The sequence below is a fragment of the Protopterus annectens genome, chromosome 14.part0, assembly GCF_019279795.1.
Source record: "Protopterus annectens isolate FY-2018-M chromosome 14.part0, PAN1.0, whole genome shotgun sequence".
Taxonomy (NCBI): domain Eukaryota; kingdom Metazoa; phylum Chordata; order Ceratodontiformes; family Protopteridae; genus Protopterus; species Protopterus annectens.
This window is the reverse complement of record NC_056748.1, coordinates 648,619,349-648,646,915: the sequence shown is the minus strand read 5'-3', so window position 1 is coordinate 648,646,915 and position 27,567 is coordinate 648,619,349. Positions and strand designations below refer to the sequence as shown.

The 27,567-nt window shown below is 44.4% G+C and overlaps 1 protein-coding gene across 1 annotated transcript in view; it reads right to left on the bottom strand.

The window, feature by feature from the left end:
• The window catches only part of CDK1 (cyclin dependent kinase 1), a gene marked incomplete in the record, with an annotated part of 842,019 nt that overhangs the window by 569,341 nt on the left and 245,111 nt on the right, over nt 1-27,567 (bottom strand). The window contains 1 exon segment of the mRNA XM_044056395.1: nt 21,740-21,896. Within this exon segment, the coding sequence (XP_043912330.1) occupies nt 21,740-21,896 (157 nt within the window).

Here is a 27,567-nt window from a genome sequence, read left to right as displayed (position 1 = left end):
TTAGGGTGTTAGGTTGTATCTTAATATTTTACAGTACGTTTAGAAAGGTGTACTGAGAATCTTGGGGCATGGTGGGGGATCCGTAGCAAGCTACAGTTTGGATTACAGTCTTACCTAGTGTTAGTTGCACCTGGAAAAATTTCAGACGCATTGTATTCCATAACTTGCCTGGTGGTGTGAATATCCTTGGTAAATATGGACACTCCTCCACCTTTAGTGTTTCGGTCCTGGTTTGGTGGACGAAAAGTGTGGTAAGAGTTCTAGCCTAGTATTGCAGGGGTGCTCTCTGGAGCCTTGAACCAGGTCTCAGTTACTGCACAGATAACTATGTTCCCCATTTTTAGGAGTGCCTTGAGAGAGTGCATTTTGAGGTTTAGACTTCTAGCATTAATTAGCATCATCTTCAGATTTTGCATGCTTTTACCTGTTACAGTGGTGGTTTTGGCCTTTGAACTTTGCCTAAAAAAGCACTATAGGAGTGGCAAGAGCTTTAGCCAGTAATCTGAACCCCAGGGGCGACAGGTGCAGACCATCTCTGGCAAAGTATCGTGGGTCTGTCGATCATGTCGTCCCAGGCAGACAGATACTGGATCCCCTTTGAATGAAACCAGAAGCTTAGCCAATTGCTGAAGTCAATCATTTGGTCCTTATACTGTAGTATTCTGGGCAAAGGCATGATGCTACCTCAGGGCTAGGGTTATACCTACCTGGGCCACATGATCAGAGAGCTCTTCCAGTTCTCCTTTCATGTAGTCCAGTGCTGCTTTCATGTAGTCCAGTCCAGTGCTCCTTTCATGTAGTCCAGGGAGGTACATTTCAAGTCATTCACTCCAACATGGACAATGAGAATCATATTTGTGCTTCTTGTGGAGTGACTTGAGTGCATACGTTATGTGGAGAATCCTGGCACCTGACAGACAGCTGACTAATTTTCTCCTTGTTCAGCCTGGTGAGTGGGACATCAGTGTGCCTGACTATAGAGTCACCTATGACTGAAGTTTTTGGTACGTTTGACTTGCCTTGGGGGCTGATCCTTGTTGGCACACTGGCATGACATCATGCGAGACCAACCTCATGGACACATTTGTACTAGATTGTAGGGTGGCCACTTGTGAGAAAAAGGACTTTTGTTCCTCTGCAGACACGGACCCTGGAACAGAATTAGAGAGAGTTCCTTTATCAAGTCCCTCTGTAATCTGGTGAAATGTGCCCAGAAATTAAAGGATTGCAGGGCAAATGCACAAACACAAACTTGCTTCCCAAACCTGTCCAAAGCCCTAGACTCTCATAGGAAGGGGGTTTGGGATGACCAACCACTTTTTGGCAAAGGATCTCCAAGATGCCTCCAACATCTTCAGGTGAAGATCTTAGGGGACCCTTCCCTCTCATCAAAAGTCGATGTCTTCTATGAGGGGTTCTTATGGGGAATCCAAGTGCCTCTTCTTGTGTGTCCTCTTTCGAAGCACCTCCTCAGTGGGATGTTCCGGGAAGGTATCGAAAGAGACTGGGAGTTTCCCTGGCAGGAGCTGCTTGGAAGCTCTTCTGGGTGGGCTGTACCCGAGGTGTAGGATGAGAGGACTCAGAGAAAGCCCCCTCCACCACATCAAAAACAGAGGAGCCCAGAGAGGCAGAAGACAATCCATCATAGCAAAGGATCCTGCAGAGACAATCCCTGATCCCCAAACCCCCGCTCTGAGGGGGAAGTTTGAGCTGACTTATCAAGCACCAAAGCTCAGAAAGGAAGGGATTGCTCCAAAAACTTTAGAGTACAAGTCAACCCCCTCAGATCAGATGCAGATGTTTAAGCTCTAAAAGCCATCGAGTTCTAACAGTATCAGAGCAAATCGGGTCAGGGAAGTCCTCCGAGTTAAGGTTGAAATAACCTTCAGATCCAAACGCATGACTCCGGGGCTCTTGGAGCCAAAGACTCCAAAACATCTGATCAGATTGGAGAAAGAGCAATTACAGATTGAAGCAAAGGTTGGCAGCACACAGATCCAATGGGAGACTGAGCTGGTAAAAAAAGAAGTTATGTACTCACCATAACATTCCATGTTGGTGGTCCATCTCACCCTTCATTTTTACATATGGGTTCGGAGCCAATCCTCTGCTCCGACTTGGCCGATTTTCAAGCTTGAAGACTTCTGGTTGGCTCGTGGCTAAGCAGGTATCCCATGGTGCACCAGTGCAATCCCCAGATCCTGTTTGCTGCTCACAAGCGATAAAAAGAAATAGAAAAAAACCCCTAACCAACAAACCAATACTAAAGGGTCGCCAACAAAGAAATTTACAATATTACCTCCAGATCTTCCAGGATCAGGGCAGGAGGGAGGGTTGGTAAAAATGAAGGGTGAGATGAACTACCAACATGGAACGTTATGGTGAGTACTTAACTTCTTTATGTTAGATAGCCCAACCTCACCTTCATTTTTACGTATGGGACAGTGTCCCTAGTGCCAGATTCTTGGGTGGCTCATTGGAAGATATTCCCAAGCACTGTGGAGCCAAAGATGCTCTACCCCTAGAAGTCAAATCCAACTTATGAGTGATAAAGGTGTGAGGAGTAGCCTACGTAGCTACTCCGCAGATGTGATCAACTGGTACCCTGGCTTGGAAGGCTGCAGAGGTAGACAGAGACCTGGCAGAGTGAGCTTTGATCCTGTGAGGTAAGGGTCTGCCCTCAGCGCTGCAGATGAAGGCTATGCAAATCTAAATCCAGTTAGACAATATCACCTTAGAAACTGGAAAGCCCAATCTGGAATCAGAAAAGGAAATGAACTGGTCTGACTTCCGAAATTCTTTGGTGCATTGCAAATAGAAAAGTACAGTTGAGTACACTTACCATAAATGTAGATGTTAGAGTGTATTCACTGTTGCAGTCATTACATTTGGGTAATCCTGCTGGCAGGTTGCCCTCAGTCGGCCTGAATTCCGAAGTCCTGGGTCCTGCGTCGGCTGCTGTCGCCCCCTCCCTGTCAGGCTGTCAGGGGTATAAAAGATGTGGCCGACGCCATTTTCTCCACTTTTTCTTGCCCCAGATATCAGATGTCCCCTAAAAGGTTAGCCAAAATGTGTCTCGCGCTCTCCCTCTGCGTCTCTCGCTCTCGCGCTCTCCCTCTGTCTCGCTCTCGCCCCCCCCTCTGTCTCGCTCTCGCCCCCCCCTCTGTCTCGCTCTCGCCCCCCCCTCTGTCTCGCTCTCGCCCCCCCCCTCTGTCTCGCTATATCAATAAATCCACCAGTATAAGTTTTACCTTCATCTATAAGCAAATACACCACATCGGTTGTATAAATCAGAGAAGGTAAGATCAGATCCATAGAAAGAAGGGGGATAGCGGGTGGGTAACCTGAACTGCAGCAGTGAATACACTTGAACATCTACATTTATGGTAAGTGTACACAAATGTACTACATTCTTCATGTTTCACTGTTGCAGTTATTACATTTGGGTAGAGTCCCAATGCCAAGGTTGGAAGGCTGGAGCTAAACAGCATTAGGAGCGGCTATGAGGCCTTGCAGATCTGCTGTGGCAAAGCCTGCCCTGGATTTAGAGTAGAGTGGTAAATAATGGTGCTTTGTAAGGGTGTGCACTGAACTCCAAGTAGCAGCCTCTAAAATGTCCTTGGTTGGTACTCCCCTGAAAAAGGTTGCTGAAGTGGCTGCACCTCTGGTTGTATGTGGCCTAATGCCCTTAGGCACTGGCTTGCCATGGTATAAGTAGCAGAAACTAATGCAGTGGCCTATCCACTTTGAAATAGTCTGAGACAGCCTTTCCTTGTGGTCCTGCTGCATACGCCACTAGTAATTGCTCAGTCTTTCTGAAAACTTTGGTTCTGTCCAAGTAGAATCTAAGCTGTCTGTGTACGTCCAAAGAATGCAGAATTCTCGCCCCCTTGTTCAGTGGGTTTGGATAAAAAGTTGGCAGATGAATAGAGCCAAACTGGACACCATCTTAGGCATGAATGTTGGGTTTGTCCTCAGAGAGACCCTGTCTGGACAAAAAAATGATAAAAAGTTCCACAGCCATGAGTGCCTGTAGCTCTGAAACTAGTCTTGCAGAAGTTATTGCTAGGAGCAGAGCTGATTTCCAAGATAAAAACTTTATATCAGCAGTAGCAGCTGGCTCAAAAGGAGGCAGAGTGAGTTTTTTAAAGACATAGTTGGAGGTACCATGCAGGCATTGGTGATCTCTCCTTGGAGGCCTTGAATTTTTGGCTTCTCTAAGGTACTGTTTTAGTAAGGGATGAGAAAAGATTGGTGGTACTGTACTGTAATGAGCTGAAATGGCAGAGGCATGAATTTTAATAGATTAAAAAGATAGGCCTTTGTCCAGCATCTCCGTTAAGTATTGCCAAATCTGAGGAATATTTGGCACAGCTGTATCAGCTCCTTGTGCCTGGTTCCAAGCACAGAATCTCAATTTTCCAGCATAAGATTTTCTAGTACTAGGCCGCCTAGCCTCCAAAATGACATCCATCACAGCTTTACTGAGAGGTGTGTTTTGTATGTCTACATTATCAGCCATGCTGCCAGGTTTTAAAGACCTGAGTTGGCTGTGCAGGATGCGATTGTTTTTCTGGGACAGTAGATGAGGTATTTGAGGTAAGGTCCAAGTGGGGCATTGAGACAAGTTCTTTAGGATTGGAAATCAGTACTGGCGGGGCCAGTCTGGGGGAATCAGCGTAATTGTTGGCTTTTCCTGTCTGACCTTCAGGAGTACCTTGGGGAGGAGATGTAGAGAGGGGAAAGGCATATACTGAAAGGGTTTTCCAGCTGAAAGATGGGGTGTCCACTTTCCATGCTTGTCTGTGATAAGTCCTTGTGCAGAATCTTTTTAGCTGGTAATTGTGAGGGGAGGCAAATAGATCTATGTCCGGGCATACCCCTTTCCTTGTTATCACGCTGAAGACTTGTGGATCCAGCTGCCACTAGTGGGGATCCATGAGGTTTCTGCTTAGTACGTCTGCCAGAGTATTTTTCCTTCCTGGCAGGAATTGTGCCTGCAGATGTACTTGGTAAGTTAATGCCGTGTCCCACAAAGTCATGGCTAATCTGCAAAGGGGGTAAGAATGTGTACCCCCCTGCTTGTTTATATACCACATGACCGTGGTGTTGTCTATCAGTAGTTGTCCTGGGTGAAGTAGGTCCTTGAAGGTTGTCAGGGTATTTTGAACAGCTAGCATCTCTTTTTGATTATGTAGATGCATTTGGTTTGGAGAACCATGTGCCCTGAATGCATCTGTCTGCCATGTGGGCCCCCCCAAGGTATAATCTGATGCATCCGTTGTTAGTGTCTGCCTGGCTGGGGGTAATGTGAATGGCTGTCCCTTGTTTTGGTGACAAGCCTATGCCCACCATCAAAACTCCCATTGCAAGCAGGGAATGAGGGTAATTATCGTTTCCAGGTTGTGGCAATGTTGAGTCCAAACACTTTTTAGGTACCATTGAAGTTTCCTCATATGCAGTCTTGCATATGGAATTAGTAGGATGCCATGAAGCCAAAACCCTGCAGAATTTTTCTTGCAGATAACTGGGCCTTTGTTGCCAACATTTTGAAATAGGTAGTCAGTTGCCTTTGTTTGGCGTGAGATAAGCCATCTGGGCAGTTGTATTTAAGCTTGCACCCAGAAATATTATCTCTTGAGAGGGTACTAGTTTTGATCTTTTCGTTGACTGTGTACCCTAGGCATGTTAGGAGTCTTTTTACAAACGCCAGATGCTGTTGAAGAATGTCCTTGTTCTCTACTTGAATTAGACAGTCGTCCAAGTAAGGATATATTTGTATTCCTCTGTCTGCAGAACGCAATTACTGGTGTCAGGCACTTTGTAAAGACCCTTGGCACAGTAGATAAGCCAAAGGGCAGTGCAGAGAACTGGTAATGCATTGAGCCAGCCTTGAATCTGAGGTATCTTCTGCATAATTGTCTGATTGGGACATGCAGGTATGCCTCTTAGGTCTAAAGTCACAAGCCGACCGCTCTTGCCCAGCATGGGCAAAGCTGCTGCAAAGTCAACATCTTGAATTTCGGTATCTCCAGAAATGTGTTTCTAATAGATATGTCCAGTATTGGCCTCCAGGCCTTGTCCTTTCTGGGTACCAAGAACAGTCTTGAGCAAAATCCTTGTTCTTGCTCTGGTACTTGTTGAATGGCCCTCATGTCCATGAGGGATGAGACTTGTTTTTGTACCTCTGCCCATTGATTTTTTGGCAGATCTGGCCAGCCGTTTGCCTTTGGCAGGGTATGAAAATGGAACTTGTAGCCTTGTGACATGATATTTAGAACACACTTGTCCTGGGTTATAATGTGCCAATTCTGAGAAAAAAGTGCTAATTTTCCCCCTAAGGGTGCTGCCAGGAGATAAGTGCTTGGTGCAGGCAGAGGAAGTCATTGGGACTGTTTCCTGTATGGTTGTGATTTGTCTTCTCTGACTTTGTAGGTAGAAGCACCCCATTGCTTTGACCTGTAAGTACCTTGTGCGTGGGATCTGCCTCTAGGGCGTCTGGATCTGCTCCTTTGAGGTCTGACACAGGAAAGGACCAATTCTTTGTTGGCCAGTATCTGCTAAACCTAGGTGGCTGTACTTGTAAAACATATCTGACAGTTTGCATAGATTAAGCTTTGTACTCCATTTTCTTTAACGCCTCTTCTGCCTTCACACCAAAGTATCATGCTGTAAAGGTGCATCTAATAATTTAACTTTGACATGATCAGGCAGATTTTGTTCCTTTAACCAAGCATGTCTTCTAATTACAGAACCCGTAACTGCAGCCCTGCAGGAGGTCTCCAAAGAATCAAAACCACATTGCAAAGTATGCTTTCCAACTTGTTCAGCTGCATGCAATAAATCATGCATTTCCTTGTTTTCTGCACATTCAGAGCTCAACATTTTCTGTTTAAGCAATGCCATGACATGTTGCTGATATTTAAGCATATGAAACTGACAGTTTAAAGCCCTTATAGCCAAGGTAGCAGATGTGTAAACCTTTTTTCCCCAATCTATCCAGTGCCCTAGAATCTGTCAGAGGGGTTAGGGTTTTATGCAGCAGAAGCCTTAACTCCTTTGGGACCCTGTGAAATAGTTTCTGGGCTTGCAGCAGGGTTTTTAAAAAGGAATTTATGAGAGTCAGGAACCCTGTAATATCTGTTAGGCTTAACAGGAGCTGGAGGTAAGGAGTCTGGGGTAAGACTAGACTCCGGAAACACATTTACAATGTCTAACACAGGTGGAATGGCTAGTGGCCTGTGTTGAGGTAGTAACAGAAAAATCCCTGAGCCTTTTTTTAGATTCTGAAAAATCTTGGCTCTCCCAGTGGAAATGCTTCCTCATGGTATGCAAGGTTTCCCCAAAAGAATAGTCCTCTGGAGGAGAAGCTGAAGGAATAGATTCTTCAGCATCGGAATCCTCATAGGGGGAAGAGAATATTCCTGTTCATAAGAGGTATCAGAAGAAAAAGAAACCTGATCTGAAGATTCATAGTCAGTCTCTTGCCTAGGCCTCATCAGGAGGGGGATGGGAACCCCTGATCAAGGTAATAAAGTCTTCGGCCATTTTGAGCATCTGTTTTTTGGGCAGAGAGGCCTGTCCACGTGGCTCTCGAGTTTGTTTCTTTGCTTTAGAAGGTGCTGTAGCCTTTGTCTTTGAAGCTGAAGTAGGTTTGATGTAGAGATGTTTATGTCCGAATACACCCTCAGAAGCCGGTGCCTGCTCAGCAGCTCCGGACCCATCTGAAGGAATAGTATCCGAGGCTCCAATACCTTGAGTTTCCAGCGGCATAGCCCGACTCCACATGGGAGTCGGTAGCGGCATGACACTCTAAAGTAGCAGGGTCAGGGGCTGCGAAAGTGCCTTACTGAACCGGCGACTGACTTAGCAGTTTCCCCATCGGTTTTGGGCCTCTGTGCCGAAGTGGTTGTCGGTGCTGAAACTGAAAACTGGAGTCATTAATAAAGGCCTCGGTTCAGAGGAAGATCTTGGAGCCGACGCGGCCAAGGTCTGCACAGAATGAATGGTCAGTGCCGATACAATGGTAAAGGTCTGAACAGAGGAGCCCCTCAGTGCCAATGTGTAGAAGGCGGCAGGAGAGAACGGATCCAAAATCACTAGTGGAGCCGAAGGTCTAGACACCGAAAGCACTGGGGCTGAGAGCTCTGGAGCCGAAATTTTAGTCTTTTTAGATTTTGGTTGGCGAGAGTCCCCAGCCGGGGACTAAGGCAATGATTTAGACTTCGTAGAAAGATCCATTTTCTTATGGGCTTTGGGAGTGGTTGAGACCTCTGGCCCAGAAATAGCCTCTGAAAAGGGAGATTTTAGAAGTCCCTTCAGTAACAGCTTATTCTTCCTTTCTAACAAAGTTCTGTTAGAAAGGTTTTCACATATATTACAAGGTGGTTCAACAGATAAATGGGAAGCTCCCAGACACAAAGTGTGCATCAGAAGTAGGCAGTTTATGTCCACAATCAGCATACCGCTAAACGCCCAGACTACGCTTTTTATCTGCTTATTAATAGAAAAATACCAACAATGGTACAAGAGAGTACCCGAAGATATGAAAGAGAAAAGTAAAGGGATTACCAACGATGGTAAGAAGAAATTACCTCATGGTAAAAAGGGTAAGTAAAGGAAATTATGAATGCTAGATGTGATAGGGCAAGAGACAATTATATCAACTTTTCTGACAGAAAAGTAATTTGTAAAGCAATTAAACAATTGACTGTACTTAGCTCAAGAGAAGTAGCTTGACACGACCGGATGGGAAGTAGCTTGACACGACCGGATGGAAAGTGGCAAACGAAATCTGAGGTAACAGGGAGAGGGGAATTGTGGGTAAGAGTTTAGCTTTTGTTTCAGAGCTCGGAACCGATACCCATACATAAGGAATGAATGAGGATTAACAATATCAGATCAAACTTTGGGGACAAACAAAGGGTTAGTACGTAAAGAAACTCCGTCTTTATGAAAAGCTAAATAAGATGGTTTAATAGACAGAGCATGTAGCTCAGAAACCCATCTGGCTGATGTAACAGCTATCAAAAACAGTCTTCCAAGAAAAATACTTTAAGGAAGCTGAATGAGAGTTCAAAAGGAGGGGATGCTAGTTTGGACAACACAAAATTCAAGTCCCAAGAAGACACAGGTTCCTGTAAATTTGGCCTCAGCAAAGTGGCTCCTCTCAAGAAGGATTTATATAACTTATGCGACAAGGTTAATATTTGGAGATCCCAAATAAAAATGTGAAATGGCCACCAATTGAACTTTGATGGTGGCTGCGGCAGATCCCTGCTGAAAAAGCTCCGAAAGGAATTACAGAATTACAGGAATGGGAGCAATGCAAGGATCCACATTCTTCTTTTGTGCCCAAATAGAAAACCTTTTCCACTTACTGCCATACAGCCTTCTGGTTGATTGGTTTGTGTGAGGATAAGAATATGGGACACAGACTATGAAACATCATGAAGCCTGACTAGAGATGGAACTGGATCAGCCAAGCTGTCAATTTGAGGGTGTGGAGAGAAGGGTGTAGCAAACCTGACATGTGGGTCAGTAGATCTGGAACTGGGTCCAGGATCCAAGGATAGTCCAGGAGAAGAGGCTCGAGGAAGGGAAATCAGACCTGACGAGGCTAGTAAGGAGCAATGAGGATCAACTTGCTTCCCGGTCGGTTGGCTTTCTTTATCACTTTGGGGATTAGAGTAAAAGGAGAGAAGGCATAGATACGTCCCGTTGGCCAATAGTGTACCACAGCATCTCTGGATGTTTCCCCGGAGGGGGAATAGGGGAAAAATAACTGCTGCACTTGGTATTGACTGGACTGGCAAAAAGGTCGCAGCAAGGTTGTCTCCATTTTAGGAGAACTGTTCCACTATTTCTCATTTCAGAGACCACTCGTGGGGCAGCAGGATTGCCCGGCTCAGCTTGTCGGCTATCACCTCGGTTGTCCCCAGAATGTGCGTTGCCACCAGAAAGCGCTGTGAAGAAATTGCCCATTCCCAAACTCGCATGGCTTCGACAGAGTGGGTAAGATCTGGTACTGCCCTGTTTGGTGATCTACCACACATCCGACATGATGTCCGATTGTATCACAATCGTCCCAGGAGGAAGAAGGCCCTGAAGTGCTTGCAACGCCAGAAGACCCGCTCATTTCCAGAACGTTGCTATGCAGATGAGCCTCATGTTCTTGCCATGTGCGGTGGACCATCCTGCCCAGGTAATGCCCCCCCCACCCAACCTGGGAGGCAACTGTGGTCAGTGGGCAATGGGTTGGGCAGGCACAAAGGGAGCTCCCGTGAACAGATTGTTGGGGGCCATCCACCAACGAAGGTCCTTTTAGCATGATTCTATCAGCAGAATAGAGTGATTCAGCAGTAGGTATTGGTACGACCACTCGGAGAATAGGAGCCATTGAAGGATTCTCATATGTAACCTGGCTAGAGGTATTAACAGAATGGTTGAGGCCATCATTCCAAGAAGTTGAAGAATCCACTTTGCTTTGACCTTCCGAAGTGGGAGTAGTCGCCGAACTTGAGATGAGGTTTTGCGCTCTTTCGGCGGGAAGGCAAACTGTCATATCCACTGTGTCCACCTCTGCACCTATGAAAAATCACAGATTGCGAGGGCAGTAATGCAGATTTTTCCCAATTTATGGAGATCCCTAGTTGAGCACAAACCTGAATGGTGATGTCTCTGCTTTGGAGAAGTAGATGCCTGGTGGGGGCAGTCAGGAGCCAATCGTCCAAATACAGAAACACCTGGAATCCCTGACGTCTCAGGTGAGCTGTCACTACTGCCATGCATTTGGTGAACACCCTGGGAGCTGTGGTGAGACCAAAGGGCACAGCAGGAAACTGATAAATGGCCGGCTCCCAAACAGAAGCGCAGATACTTCCTTGACGTCTTGTCCATTTTTATATGGTAGTAGGCGTCTTGGAGACCTAGAGAGCACATCCAATAGTCTTTCCCTAACGGGAGTATCAACTGCAGTGTTACCATCCAAAACTTGTCCTTTTTCATGGATTAGTTTAATCTGCTGAGATCCAATAGTGGCCTTCAGTCTCCGGTTCGTTTTGGGACTAAAAAGAACCTGGAGCAAGTTTCGGATCCTGCCTGGTCTGCTGGCACAGGCTGAATGACAAAGCAACTTGTTGATCTCCACAGTTGCCTGATCCCCGTGATTGGGTGGAACATCTGGGATATTTTTGGGAACAAACAGTGGGAGAGAAAAGGGTATGATATATCCTCTGGTAACGACTCTTTCTATCCAGAAGCCTGGCTAAATTTAACCCAAGAAGAGTGGGTACAAAGAGATGTGACCCCCGACTGGCCCCAGAGACGCAGTCGGGCCCCACATAGGGAGCGCCGACAAGGCCGCCCTCGAAAGGAACCACGGCCTTGCTGATATTGCGGACCGCCCCTGCCTCTAGGGTGACGTCTACCATTTCCTCTTCTGCCTTTGAAGGAGAATTCAAAAAGTCCCAGAAAGCCTTTCCAGACAGTGAACCACATCTTACCTCCCCTTTCACCTTTGGGGTATGGTAGAGAGGCGACGGTAAAACGGACTCCCACGGCAGAGAGAGTCTTTCCTTCCTGGTCACATCGAGTGAGTGCATCTTTCACCTTAGAACCAAAGGAGGAACCATCAAATGGGGCGTTGGTGAAGGTGGCATTGAACGGCTCCGCAAAATTACACAAGCGCATCCAGGAGTGGCACCCAAGTGCAACTCCTAAACTTGCTGCTCTGCTTGTTCCATCAGCTGCATAAGATATGAGCCACATGGAGGAGTTAACTACGGAATTTAGGGTGGACAACTGAGAAGAGATCCTATCCGGGACTCACTCGGGACAAGCACTCTGTATGGAATCTAATTCCTTGAGGAGATCACTTGCAACCTTGTGAAATGGGTAAGATAGTTCAGGGATCGAAGTGTAAAGGCCGCTGAACTAAATATGGGCTTCCCAAATCTGTCCATCTGTCGAGACTCCTTGTTTGGTGGATGTACAGAGGAAGAAGTCTCCCCCAACTCCTTCGTGGCTGCCGCCACCACCATGACATCTAGGGGAACGCCCTTAGACAAGAATTCTTTTCCAGGAGGAGCAGACAGGAAAGTACAGTTTTGTACCTACCATAAATGTAGATGTTAGAGTGCTAATACAGCTGCAGTCATAACAGATGGGTTCTCCTGCCGTCAGGCGGGGTCCTCGGTCGGCTGAATTCCAAAGTCTAGGTCCGGCGTCGGTGGTCATCGCTTCTTCCCTGACGTCAGTGCGACAGGGGTATAAAGGAACCAGCCGACGCCATTTTCTTCAGTTTTTCTTGCCCCAGATGTCAGGTGCCCCCAGAAGGAAGGCAATACATAAATTGGTGTAATAATGCAGTGCAATATAATCAAAATACAGTAGTTGCAAGCAAATACATCATAAATGAATACCCCAATCAGGTTGTATGAGGATGCGTTAGCCTATAGGCCTGTCCCAAGAGGGGAAGGAGGGAGGGAAACCTGGACTGCAGCTGTATTAGCACTCGAACATCTACATTTATGGTAGGTACAAAACTGTACTATGTTCATCGTGCATACAGCTGCAGTCATAACAGATGGGTAGAATCCCAAAGCTAAGAAAGGGGTGGTAGGCACTAGGTGGAACTAGGAGGAGCCAAAATGCCCTGCAAGATTGCAGTGGCAAAGCCTGCTCTAGTTTTGGAGTATAATGGTAGGTTGCAGTGCTTGGAGAAGGTATGCACAGAATTCCAAGTGGCTGCTTCCAAAATATCTTTGGTAGGAACTCCTCTGAGGAAAGCTGCAGCGGTGGCTGTGGCCCTGGTGGAATGAGATCTAATGCCTGTAGGTACAGTTTTGCCATGAAAGGAAAAGCAAAAGCGTATGCAGTGGGCTATCCATTTTGAGATTGTCTGTTTGGAAATTGGCTTTCCTTGAGCTCCTACAGCATAGGACACAAAGAGCGGTTCTGATTTTCTGAAAGGCTTTGTTCTGTCCAAATAATACCGCAGTTGTCTGTGGATGTCCAAGGAATGTAGTAATCTTTCCCCTTTGTTTTGAGGATTAGGATAAAAAGTAGGTAAATGTATGGCCTGATTTAAAGCTACTCTGGATACCACTTTAGGCATAAAGGACGGGTTGGTTCATAAGGAAACTCTGTCCTGATGGAAGATGATAAAAGGCTGCACAGCCATGAGAGCCTGTAGTTCTGAAACTCTACGAGCTGAGGTGATAGCCAGAAGGAAAGCTGTTTTCCAGGACAAATATTGCAAATCTGATAAGGCAGCTGGCTCAAAAGGAGGCAAGGTCAGTTTTTCCAGAATGAAATTAAGATCCCAAGCAGGTATTGGTTGTTTCCTTGGAGGTCTTAGATTCTTAGCCCCTCTGAGGAACTTTGAGAGGGTGAGAGAATAAAGGTGGATCAGTGTTGTATTCTGCAGAAATGGCCGAGGCATGGATTTTGATGGAGGAGAATGAAAGTCCACTGCTTAGCAGCTCAGCCAAATACTGTAGTATTTGAGGTAAATTCAGTTTTCCAGGATCCTGGCCCTTTTTCTCATTCCAGACAAAACCGTTTCCATTTTGCGGAGTAAGCTTTTCTAGTTGATGGCCTTCTAGCCTCCAAACTGACATCCTGCACCTCCTTGGAGAGTAGGGTCTGTTGTGATGCTAAGGAATCTTCCATGCGGCTAGATTGAGTGTTTTTTAGCTGGCTGTGAAGAGTTTTGAAGCTGTGCTGAGTCAGAAGAGGAGGCATTAGAGGCAGGGTCCATGGTAGGGAATGAGTCAGGCTCCTCAGGAGTGGGTACCAGTGTTGCCTTGGCCAGTCCGAAGCAATGAGAATCACCTTTGGTCTGTCTGCTCTGGTTTTCAATAGAACGTTGGGCAGCAGAGGAAGAGGTGGGAAGGCATAAACTGTCATTGATGTCCAACTGAAAGAGAGCGTCCACTCTCCAGGCCTTTGGATGGAAAATCCTTGAGCAGAATTTTGTCAATTGGTGATTTTTGTGGGAGGCAAAGAGATCTATGTCTGGCCTTCCCCATTCTTGGATTATTTCTGTAAAAACTTTTGGATGCAATTTCCATTCGTGTGGATCTGTCATATTCCTGCTTAGGTTGTCTGCCAGCGTGTTTTCCTTGCCTGGCAAGTACTGTGCTTGTAGTTCCATTTGTAAGTCCATGGCCATGTTCCAAAGTGACATGGCCAGTCTGCATAGGGGGTAAGAATGTGTTCCTCCCTATATGTACCACATAACTGTGGTGTTGTCCGTTCTTATCAATAGTTGACCTGGTTGTAGAAGGTCCTTGAAAGCTATAATAGCATTTATTACTGCTAGCATTTCCTTTTGATTGATGTGAAGGTGCTTTTCTTTTTGGGACTATTTGCCCTGAATGCACCGATCTGTCATGTGCGCCCCCCAGGCGTAGTCCAAGGCGTCTGTTGTGATGACTTGATTTGCTTGAGGCTTGCCGAATGGAAGACCTGTGTTTGTTTGGCATGCTTGAGCCCACCACAGAAATTCCTTTTGCAGACATGGAATTAGTGGTATTATTGTTTCCAAACTGTGGCTGTGTTGAGACCATATGTTTTTCAGGTACCATTGTAGTTTCCTCATATGCAGCTTTGCACATGGGATTAGTAAGATGCAAGATGCCATGAATCCCAGAGCCTGCAGGATTTTCCTTGCAGTCAGCCTGGTGCAATTTGCTAGTGCTCTGAAGTATTGAATTAGTTGCCCCTGCTTCTCTGGCGTGAGGTAGGCCATCTAGGTGTTTGTGTCCAAGTTGGCACCCAGGAAAATTATCTTCCGAGAGGGTATTAGCCTTGATTTCTTTTTGTTGACTGTGTATCCCAGAGAGTTCAACAACATTATTACATAAGCCAGATGTTTCAGAAGAATGTGCTTGCTGTCCGCTTGGATCAGGCAGTCGTCCAAATAGGGGTATATTTGTATCCCTTGAAGTATGCAGTAGGCAATTACTGATGCCAGGCATTTCGTGAATACTCTGGGCGCAGTAGATAAGCCAAAAGGCAATGCAGAGAATTGATAATGGGTTGAACCTGCAAGAAATCTGAGGTACCTTCTGCAATTTTGTCTGATTGGGACATGCAGGTATGTCTCCTTGAGGTCCAATGTTACCAGCCAAGACTCCTTGCCCAGCATGGGAAGAAGTTGCTGTAGAGTGAGCATCTTGAATTTTGGTACGAGTAGAAATGTGTTTAGGATGGATAGGTCCAAAATAGGTCTCCAATCGTTTCCCTTCCTTGGTACCAGAAATAGCCTGGAATAAAAACCTTGACCTTGTTCGTGCGTAGGTACCTCTTGAATAGCTTTCATGTTTATGAGATCTGTAATTTGCTTTTGTGCCTCTGCCCTTTGATTGTGTGGCAGGTTTGGCATGCCTCTCATTTTTGGAAGGGTGTGAAAATGGAATTTGTAGCCTCTAGTCTATAATGTCCAGGATCCATTTGTCCTTTGTGACAATATGCCAATTTTTTGAAAATAATGCCAGCTTTCCTCCTAAGAGGGCTGCCATTTGAGACTTGCTTGGCATGCAAAGGGAAAGTCATTGGGTTTGCTTTCTGAAAGATTGCGAGTTATCCTCACCACCTCTTTGTGTAGGAGCTTGCCATTGTCTGCCTCTAAACGATCCATGGGATTGTCCTCTGCCCCTCGGGTGCCTGTATCTGCCTTTTTGGGATCTGTCCGTGGCAGGAAAGGACCAATTTTTGGAAGGCCAATTTCTACTGAAACGTGGGGGGTGTACCTGTAGAAAATCTTTCACAGTTTGCGTTGATTTAGCCTTTTCCTCCATTTTCCTTAATACCTCCTCAGCATTAGCGCCAAATAGTACATCCTTTTGAAGAGGGGCATCAAGTAATTTAGCTTTGACATGATCAGGCAAGGCTTGTTCCTTGAGCCAGGCATGTCTACATATGACTGATTTGTAACAGCAGCTCTACATGAGGCCTCTAGAGCATCAAAACCACATTGTAATATATGCTTACCCACTTGTTCTGCACTATGCATCCAATCCTGCAACTCCTTCAAGTCTGGTTGTACAGGTTGTGACATTTTACTTTTCAATTGTGATAACAAAAACTGCTGGTATTTTAGCATATGGAACTGACAGTTTAAGGCCCTCATGGTTAAGGTAGCCGAGGTGTATACCTTTTTTCCCCACCTTTCTAAGGATCTGGAATCTCTCTCGGAAAGTAATGGATTTTTAGCAGTGGAGGCCTCAACTCCCATGGGGCCCTGTGAGATGGTTTCTGGGTCAGCAGCATGGCTTTTGTATAGAAATTGGTGCAAGTCAGGAACCCTGTAGTACCTGTCAGGCTTAACTGGAGCTGGAGGCAGAGAGTCCGGGTTAAGACAGGCCTCAGAGTAAACATCATCTAGGATGTCCAAGACAGGAGGTATGGCCAGAGGCCTTTGCTGAGGTAGCAAGAGAAATTCCCTAAGCCTTTTCTTGGAATCTGAATAATCTTGGCCTTCCCAGTGGAAGTGTTCCCTTAAGGTATGCAAAGTTTCCCCAAATGAGTAATCCTCTGGGGGGGGGGATACAGAAGGGATGGACAACTCCGCATCAGAGTCTTCAAAAGGGGAGTAAGAATGTTCCTGATCATCAGAGTGCTCTGAAATAATGGAGCCCTGATCACAGGAGGGGTAATCTTCCTCCACTCTGGGCCTTTTGTCCTGTGGGGGTTGAGAACCTCTGATAAGAGTAATTAAATCCTCAGCCATTTTAAGCATCTGTTTTTTAGGCATAGAGCCTGGAAATGGGCCCTGTGTAGCTTGTCTCTTAGAGTGCATGGTAGTTTAGACTTGGTGAAAGCCTTGGAGAAAGAAGAGGAAGGTCTGAAGACACCTTGAATGGAGGTGGACCTGTCCACATTTTGAGTTTCAACGCTAAGAGTGGCTTCGGTATCTGTCGGGCACAGGAGACACCGCCGATGAAGTGTCGTCGGTAGTCAGGGGCTGCGTAGGCGCCTCGCTGAGAACCAGACCACCAGTAGTCGGCTTTGGCGTGGTGTCGGTAGAGGCCGCGGACCTAGTGTGTCGGTCCTTATTTTTGCGTTTTTTTGACAAAACTGAAGTCGGAGTATCCGACGACATAATATAGTTAAATGTTTTCCCAAAATAATGCTGGGCGAACTCCGCCCGACGCTTAATGGTGCGTTTGTTGAATGTAGCACAAAAGCGACAGACCGAGACGTCGTGGTCTGGGCCTAAACAAGGTATACAGAGGGAATGGAAATCCTTATGCGGTATTTGCTTCCCACAAGAAACACAATTATTAACTTTGTCTGACATCGGTCTGAGGCAAGAAAAGTTTCCCCAACGGGGTACTTAGCTTTCAAGAAGACTTCGGTTTCAAAATTTTCGTAATCTTAGGAGCTTGTCGACCGGCACTTGCGAACTGTTTCTGCTTCGGGCACCGCGCAGCAAGAAAGACGGGAGAAAATGGCATCGGCTGGTTCCTTTATACCCCTGTCGCACTGACGTCAGGGAAGAAGCAACGACAACCGACGCCGGACCTAGACTTTGGAATTCGGCCGACCGAGGACCCGCCTGACTGCAGGAGTACCCATCTGTTATGACTGCAGCTGTATGCACAATGAACATCTTATTTGGTCTTCTGGGTACTGGCTCCATGGCATTGGGAGTATCCCACACCTTCAGACTAACCAGATCCATTAGCTCGAAGGGTGGAGACACCCAAGAGGCAGAGGGTTGAGACCCGAAAGCCATCAGGTACACAGACTCCTCATCAGACGGGTTAACAGTGGGCCAGTCACACCTCTGTTTAAGGATCTCTAGAATGTCCACAAAGGAGACAGAGGATGACTTGGGAGACCCCTCAGACTCAGAGGTCAATGTCCGATGTCAGAGACTCATCCTGGGAGTCAATATGCTTCCGCTTGCATACTCTCTTCCTCAGGGGGCTCCTCAAAAGGACCTTTTGGGGATGCCCCGGAAGAGTGGGGGCCACCAGCTGGTGGCTCCTGAGGCTGTGGGTCTCTACTGTCTCCGGAGAGAGTAGGGACCGAGACCAAAGTGGGAGCCTTGGGGGGGGGGCTGTAGATTGTGACAGCACACATCACCTCAAAAGCAGATCTCTTCAGCTCCGAAGACCATCCCCACTCCGAAGAGTCAAAGGACAGAGCCATCGGCTCCGAGATAGATGCAGGTTCTGAGCTCAACCTGATGGAAGCACTGAGAGGAAGGCTTGGAACAGACTAAGATAGATTCAAACCCTCCCCCTCGACGCAGACAGAAGAGTTTCGGTCCCTGGACACTGATGGAGTCGAACATGTCAGAGCAAAACTATGCTCCAATGCAACAGCAAGGGGAGCCAGAACAGAGGGTTCCTCCAGTGGTAACAAACACTCCGGCTCTGAAAAGCCAACATGGCTCAGAGAAGGAATCAAGGATGGAGACAAGACTGGTTCGAGTGGCTCCGAGGCAGACTGGGTCAGAGCCAACAAAAATTTAGGCAGGGCAGACTAGAGGAGTCTCAGTACTATCCTCTCCTCATCTTCTTCCAAAAGACTCCTGGAAGACAAGTTTGGGGATCTCGACCTAGCAGGCACTGGAGATTTGACCATTACAGAGACCAGTCGGGACTCTATAGACCGGCTCAGAGAAGCAGTCAACTCGCTGCAAGGATTCAGCAGTCGGCACCGAAGTATCTGTGACAGACTCCAAAACCACAGTGCTTTCCTTTGGCTCTGAAGACTGAGGAGTCAAGAAGGCAGGTTTTATTAATTTGGCAGGCGGCTCCAAAACAGTAGCCAGTGCCAGAGAAGGCCTTTTTGAACCTTTAGATTTTGAATCAGATCTTGACTTGGACGACTTAGTAGAGGAAGTAGAAGAGCCAGACAAAGCTTCCTCGAAGGTTGGCTTCAACAGACCCCCCCCCCCCCCCCCCCGAGTATCACTTTGTTCTTTCTCTTCTGTAACACTGTAGGAGAGAAAGCATGACAAAACAAACATGATTCTTGCAAATGGATGGCTCACAAACAGACACAGCTACTGTGGCCATCGGTCAGAGATTTTCTGGGAGCATTTCATACTTTTAAACCCAGAAGGTTTGTGCACCTTGCTATCCTAGACATTGCAACCCACAATCAATGGAAAAAGGAGAAAGAGAAAGAAAATGACTGAGGACTAGGTCCTCTAACTAAAACGGGCCTAGCCCTACAGACAAATTGCATGAGGACTAGGTCCTCCAAGTTAAACGGGCCTAGCCCTGTGAAGAACCAGGTCTTCTAAATGAAACAGACCAAGAAGGCGCACACACACACACACTCAAGAGCAGCAATTAACAAGTGTACGAAAACTAAGACTTTAGCGGGTCCCCACTAAAGACAACCAGTCAACAATAATTGCTCGACAGGAAATAATCAATAGGAGCCCCCATTGATTAAAAATGGCGAACTCGCCGAACTAATACTCTAGACACGAAAAAGCAAGTGCGTTTAACTACTGAATACAGGAGACTACTATACTAGTCACACAAGGCAATTTAAGTAAATCCTAACTGTAAATAACAGGAAAAAAAAGGCAAAGCCGCCAAAACTAATGGTTTAGGAGAAGCATAAATGAGCCTAACTACTGGTACACATGATACCACTAAAAAGGTCACACAAAGATTAAGTCCTATAATGTATATATTGAATAATTAAGCACAAGATACTAGAATAATGAAAATTTGCAATAACTTAGCCAGAGCCAAGAGAAGCACATCCGAAATAGTCGATGCGGCAAATGAGATCTGGGAATTGTACTGGTGCACCATGGGATACCTGGTTAGTCACGAGCCAACCAGAGGTCTTAAGAGCTTGAAAATCGGCAGAGTCGGAGCAGAGGATCAGCTCCGAACCCATAAGTAAAAAATGAAGGTGAGATTGGACTACCTAACATCCCCCATCTGGATCTGTGTTCTGAGGAACTTCATCATCCTATCCACCTCTGCTTCAGACAGATCACAGTAGACTCAACAGAAAAGGATGTGGAAGGTGGCCTCGAGGACTTAAGGTGCTTCTTGCAAAAAAAAAAAAAGGAGGACCTCAGTCACAGAGACACTGGCTTCAGAGAGAATCTGGGAGCATGGACCTGAAGGGATGGAACACAACTGTGCCAGGTCCAAAGTTTTGGATCAGAGATTTTAGGAACCTTCTTTAGAGGTCCTACAGTAGGTGTAAGCTGTGTAGACCAGGCAGGAGAGGAGAATGCTTACTGTGCTCCATGGACTGCAATTTGTGGGAGGGAGTTTGAGCCCCCGAAGAGGTGCCTGAATATGAAGCTAAAGCGGGAAGGAGGCCTTTTAAAATTAGCTTATTCCTCCTGTCGTTAATTGCTCTAGCATTAAAACTCGCACATATGAAATATGATGTGTCCAGATGTACTGGGCTCAAACGATAAAACGCACTTGCTGTGGGCATCAGAATTGTGAAACTTAAGCTCACAGGAAGGGAATTTTTTTTTTTTTAAATCCAGTCATGTCAGCCACACTGGGGGGGGGTCTAAAACAGACTTTTTAAGAACTAGAAAAAATATACAACTACCAACAATGGTATTACAATACCCAAGGTACAGGAGGAGAAGAAAAACAGACTACCAAGAATGGTAACTCCATAGAGAAGGTTATAGAAGTTAAAGAGCTAATTTAATAAATAGAACTGTCAGAAGTTAAAAAGAAATTGTAAACTTTCAACACCCCAAAGGAACTTGAGGAATCTCAATCCTGACCGTTTTGAAGTGCATCAAAAGATAACTGAAGGTTTGTGTTCAGGGGCATTGTGGGTACGGGAGAAGCTAGAGATTCGGATCATGGAATCTTTAGAAAGTAGCACAGTCTGATCCAAGAATCTGATCGGAAGATTCCGAACCCATCTGTTGAGAAACGAATAAAAATGACATCAGATGTGCTGTTTTCTCCACCTTGAAGAAATAAACTTTCAAAACAGACCCTCTGCATTCCACTTTTTCCCCAGTTTCAGTTTTCAAAAGCAGACTAGCAGTAGATTCAATGTTCCATTATTTTGGAAGGAGAATTTTGTGTGGTGTAGCTATTTTACTTTTGATTTTCTAAGTGATGCCTGATATTTTTGCTGTTGCATTTTTTTTTTTTTTTTTTTTTTTTTTTTTTTTAACTATTCGGTCTTCTGATTAAATGTGTTCTTTAAAACTTTGTTTTGGTTTCTTTGGGTGTACAGAATTGTGGTTTGACACGATGTTCAAGTCTTTGGACACTTCAGTTAGGTGTCGGATATAATTTTCAGCAGTTGGTGGCTTTTTTTTTTTTTTAGTCAAGTGCAATACAGGACAAACTTGGACCCTTTCAAAATTACCCAGTCTCCTTACACAGCACATGCATACCTAGCATCAAACCTTGATGTAGGTGTAAGCTCTTCTGCGGGTAGACATCACATTTTTCAGGACTTAAATATGAGGCCTTCTGTACTATTTCTTCTTAAACCACTATAGAATAACTCTTGCTTGCTCTGTATTTTTCAACTTAGTAGCAGAAATACATTACAAATTAACAATACCATTACAACAAATGTTAACAGTAGTGAAGACAGATAACGCAGACATACTGCTACTGTAACTCTTCTACATACCTCTCTAAAGAACACCTGCCAAGTTGCCTTAAACCATTTAAATTTCATCAGCAGATTCCAATGGTCAAAAACAGACTTGGTAAAATAAGCAGTGCATAACAAAACCCATACCTACCCAACAATATTAGGATGCTGCAACTCTTTTAAGAGAGAAATCTCTCTGATTGCTGTGCTGGGAACACCTTCTTCCTCACTTTCGAGGCGAATTTTCTTCATGGCCACTACTTGACCGGTAGCTTTGTGTCGACCTTTATATACAACACCATAAGTACCTGACCAAATGAAAACAACTTAAATATAAAACCTAAATTTTTATTTCCCACAAAAATGTAGTGCAATACCACAACTTTAATAAAGGAAAATATGGTACCAGTCAGAGCAATACACTTTAAATAAATTCATTTAGAAAAGCCTGCTGGAGCCCAGACTGTGATCCTAGAGACTGAGATTTGATTAGCAGTCCTAGTATTGGAGGAGCCAGCAGGCAGGGAGGGAAATTAATAAAGGGGTTGACCCACTCAATTCTCCAAAAGTGTGGGAGAAGCATGCATTTGGAGTCATACAGGAGTGTGATTCCTCAAGCAGGCACTGGGGAAATCACCACTTAATAAACGGGAGAGGAGCAGGGCTGCTTGGAGAGAATAGTTCTTGCAGAAATGAGGAAATCTTTGCTGTAGTCAAACCACTGCATGCTCCCAGCACCTGTCTGCAGTTGAGCCACCCATAACAGCCATCTCACTGACAACCCACTATGTTGGCATTTGTTAAGTGAAGGGAACAAACTGGCCGATAGGCTTGGTGGTCAACAGAAGTAGCGACAGAGTGAAGGGGTGGGGAGTAGATTAAAAAAAAATTTTGGGAGAGAAAACCTACACAGATCTGCAATAAGGGATTTCTCTGTACTAGGCAATTAGAATTTCCTTTTCTGCAATACTCCGCTTTTACTTGCACTTCCTACCATGCCCATGTATCAGTGCATAATGAGTTAACATGTCATAGTTCTGTCCCAGTCAACACAGTAAGCATATTCTATTGAGGGGGGGCAAGGGCACACTTTCTTCCACAATTCAAAATGACAATCTAGGATAAAGGTCCTAAAATGCAAGGCTCCTTTTAACTAAATATGCGTATGCAAGTTCACAGATTACCACTTGTTCATATCTTTGTACTCTAACATTTATCTCAAACGATAATGTAGGCCACGTGTGGACAAGGTCTCTCGGCTACATGACATTAAACAATTACTGTGAAACAGAAAAACACAACATGCTAAAATGAAGTTATGTACTCACCATAATATTAGTTCATGATCTGCTCACTTCAACAGTAGAACTAGTGAAGCCAGAGGCAGTGGTCACTCAGTACCCTTAAAGCATTCTCAAGTTAAAAAAAAATCTTTCCTAGCACCTGTAATGCCAGATACCACCCATCTCTCAAAGCTGAGGTCTTTGTCCTTTTACCTGCAGAAATACAATGTATATAACTATAGGCCCTTAGTGTTCTCCTGGGGTAGGTAGAGTCAGTAAGTGACCAAACATTGATTATGAAGACCCAATGCTAAGCATGCAACCTGTTTGTATTTTACATGACTCAGTTAAATTTCACTTCAACACCAAGACTGCACCCTCAGCTTTTCCTCTTATTGGCATATCAAAATACAGTAGCCCCAAAGATGAACTGAACCTTGACTGTATCCAGTTGAAGTCTTAAAGGTGTTCAGAGAAGCCCATGTCAAAGCCATAAAGATGTCAATTTCTCTAAAGGCTAAGTTAGCTACACCCACACAGAACGGACTTCTGTAACATCTAGTAGAGTTTCACTCCATCTGGACAGGGTAATCTCAAATACTCTTCTGATACAGCAAAGATAACAAAAAAGCTGACCATTATTTGATATCTTTCGTATTTCTGAGATTTAAGTCTTGCTTGTCAGATGTTCATCATGGCAGCATAAAGGACAGTTGTGTAAAATTTTACCATAACTGTAGATGTCCTTTCCACTTCTGCAGTATTCTAACCTCTGGGGCCTCCAGCCAATGACAGCCTAAAGTCTGGTAAGTATACCAAAGCCTTTATTACCCAAGAGTCGTATGCTCACAGCACAAGTGTAGGGCATCAAGATGATATATGTATACTCATAATTCAAAAATGAAGAGCCCCAGGCAAACTAGGACCCCCAATGGAGAGGAGGATATGTACATCCAGAAAAGGAAGCAATGAAAGAGGAACCTCTCAGCCATTACAGAAATACTATTCATGTATAAAAAAAAAAAGAGAGAGAAAACAGGGGGTAGAAATGAGGGAGTGAATACTGCAACAGTGAAAACGACATCCATAGTTATAAGATTTTACACACGTGTACTATGTCATTTCATATCACTGTTAAAGTATTCATAACCTCTGGTAGAGGAACAAAAGCTACAGTGAAGGTAGAGAGGGGCCCTCCACAGACTCATGCAGGATGGCCTTAGCAAAACCTGCCTTGGCCCTGGAAACAACATCCAGTTTGTAATGCTTTGTGAAATGTGAACCAAAGACCAAGTAGCAGCTTTGGAGTTGGTACCCAAGCCTTTGAAGAAAGCTCCCAAGGAAGCCACTGCTCTAGTAGAATGAGTTCTCACAGAAGCAGAAAACTGCACACCATGGATAGACCAATTAAGGGGAGTTCGTTAACCACCCTGAACAACAAGGATTTGCATGAAGAGACACCATATCTTCAAACTGGGAGACCAAAGAAGAAGTGGCAGATAGGCAGAAATGTCAGACAAGCAGACTTTCACTGAAGAATGTGCTAAGCTAGCATGTGGTAGTTCATAAAGGTAAGAAGAAACCAAAGGGATTTCCACTGAAAATGGGTCTTGAGAATGTTTAAGACACCAAATAGAATATCTTCCATTTGGAAGATATAGGACCTTGGACCTTCCGGTACTGGGTCTTCGAAGCACATTCTCAGAAAATTGGTATCAAAAAGGAATCAAAACCCTAATCACACAAAGTGTCAGATGAACAGTGGATGGATGAGTGTGAAGGAAGGTTCCTTTGCCCTGTGTGAGAAGATCCATGCAGTGAGGTAACTGGTGGTGATTGCCCCATGCCAGATGCAAAAGGAGGGGGTAAACGGGGTAAAAACAGTGCTGTCTGAGCCAAGAAAAAGTCACCAACAAGACTTCTTGGCGAGTACTTCTCAATTTTGTGAAGGACCCTTGGAAGAGGAAGAAGGGGAGAAGTCATACAGGAACATTCCCTTCCAAAAGGAGGACATGGTGTCCATCTTCCAAGCTAAACGGCTTGGTATTCTGGTACAGAACCAAGGGAGTTGTCTATTCAGATGGGAGGCAAAATAACTATCTACTTCAGGAATACCCCCACCAATGAGCTACGTTCAGAAACCCATCCCTTTGAAGCATCAATTTTGTGTGGCTGGGTTCTGGATCCACTGAGAAAATCTGTCACAACATTGTGTTTTGAAGGTATTTAGAGTGTCTGCACGAAGACCTGCAGATTGATGGCCATTTCCCATGCCTGAAGGGATAACCTACAAAGAAGGTAAAGACCTCTTGCCCCTTGACTTCCAAGATGGTTGCACATTGAATAACAGCTTAATTCTCTCCCCCAGTATAAAAACTGGAACTCGGCAGAGAAAGCCAGTGGACCTAGATTTCTAGGTATATTTCAATAACTGGCTAGTAAGTGCACTTCCTGGTGTATACCAGGAAAAAAAAGAAATACAAAGGACCTGAAGGAAAATCAGCTACAAAGGGCAACAAAAAAAACTGACTGGAAAAATAGTATTGTTGTAAAGCAAAAAACAGTACAATCTCCAGACATGACTTCTAGTGACCTTGAGGAAGGTACAAGGCAACTACACAACAACCTGACTAAAAATAAATGAAACAGATGTAGTACATCAGCTCAAACAATAAAAGGCTGAAAAAATGGAAGCAGCTTTAAACAAATATTCAAATATGGTGATAAAACTGCAAAACTCAGAGGGTGAAATGAAAAGACTGGCTGAATGAGACCTCACAAGAGAAGCTTCAAACAATAATAGAATTAGAGGACAGAGCACATAGGGAAAACCAGAGATTTTCTACCCCACCACAGAAGCTGGGAGGAACAGACTATTAATTTTATGAAAGCACAAATAAGCAACTGCACTGGTATTCCACAACAGGAATTGTTATTTGAAAGGCACACAGTGTGTATGCTCTAAACCTAGCTATGAGAAAACAACCTAGAATTCAAATAGTAAAGATGCAATCTTAACAGCAGAAGTCTTATTCTGACAAAACTGTGGCAGGACAAAATACTAAAACTGGGACAGTGTTTGTGGAAAATGACTACTCATTGTATACCAGGCTGAAGAGGAGTAAATTTAACCCATTATTGAGGGAATGTTGAGTAGCAGGCATGATATTCAAACTGCTATACGCAGCTATCTTCAAAATATTCTTCACTGCAGCGATAAAATCATTTTTGATGAAGTACATGCCAAGAAGAAATACAAAAGTTTCTCCAACAAAACGTAAGCAGTGAAACGCAAGGAGATTCTGCTTCTTGTTCTTCTAATAAAGACCACAGAGAGAGACTCTGTGCCAGTAAAACCTTTCCAGTGTTTCAGAGGAAAATGCTGGGGGGGCATAACAGTTGACTAGAAGAATCAACACTATGCTGGAAACGAAGCAGACCGGGTTTGAGGAGATCAATAGGAAAAGAAGAAAATCTGGAAACATTCCAATTTCTTGGACTTGTTAAACTTGTAGGGGACTCTAAAGCATATGCTCTACTTCAGGTCTTCAATACTCAGAAAAATATTCATGACGGAGAAAGTTACCCAAGTAAAACATTTTTTCTTAATAGTACAATTTAAATGGTGCATGATTTTCTTTGCATGTTATAAGGTACAATTTTCAGTTATTTTAAGTGGAATGGGGATACTAATGTAAATAGGTGCTGCTGTTTATTTTTTTCCTCCCTTCTCTTTCTCCTTGTTCAATTCTAAGAAATGTAGGCAATGCAATAAAAAGACCCCCCCCCCAAAAAAAAATAACTTGTTAAAACAGCATGACAAAAAATGGATTGCTTTTTCTCATTCTTGCATAGGGGAAAGACTGGGTTAAGCCCATTAGCTTAATTTACTAACAAGCTTTAAGAAAAAGCAAGTAAATGAAAAAGAATATGGACTATACGGTTTTCTAGTAAACAGTTTTGTGCCTGGTTTTTATGTCTCAAGCAGGCAATGATACATAGAAATGGCTTGGATTAATTGTTTTCTGAAAGCATGCAAGTGTTTTCCCAGCTGAGAGGACTAAGACAAAACCAGGAAGCACTTAATAGAACCATAGCTTATACCGTGCGTCTCAGCATTGATAACTTTTTCTTTTAGGTTAGCTCAAGCATTTGTTCCTATTAGGAGGAACAAACTTCAATATTTGAAGATGTACAGAGTTGTGTGCGTTTAAGTTAATAGGTTTTAGGGTGGTGTTTGGTGCGCATGTGTCTACTTCTGAAGATTTTCAATACAACCAAAAAAAGTTCTGTAAGATGAGACATAGGCTCAAATGGAGACAAGAAAACTATATAAAAGATTAACCTGCCAAACAGTACATGCATGTAACACAAAAGCTGAAACTAGACCTTTAATGAAAAAGCTGTTACACATAAAAGATGAGAATAGTAATCTCTCAAGAATATGATGCTTTCTACAATGTCTTTAAACACTAATGGTCTCACAGATAAAAATGAAAACAAAAAAAGAAAGTAGTGAACTATATTAAAATATGCAGAGTACAAATAGCCAAGCTATATCAGGCACATTTGGAAAGATCTGTCAAAAGACAGGCCCTTGTGAAGCATCTCAGTTAAGTATTGTAAAATCTGAGGTAATTGGGAGTGTGAAAAACAGGATCAAAGCTGTATTCTGCTGAAATAGCTGATGCATGAA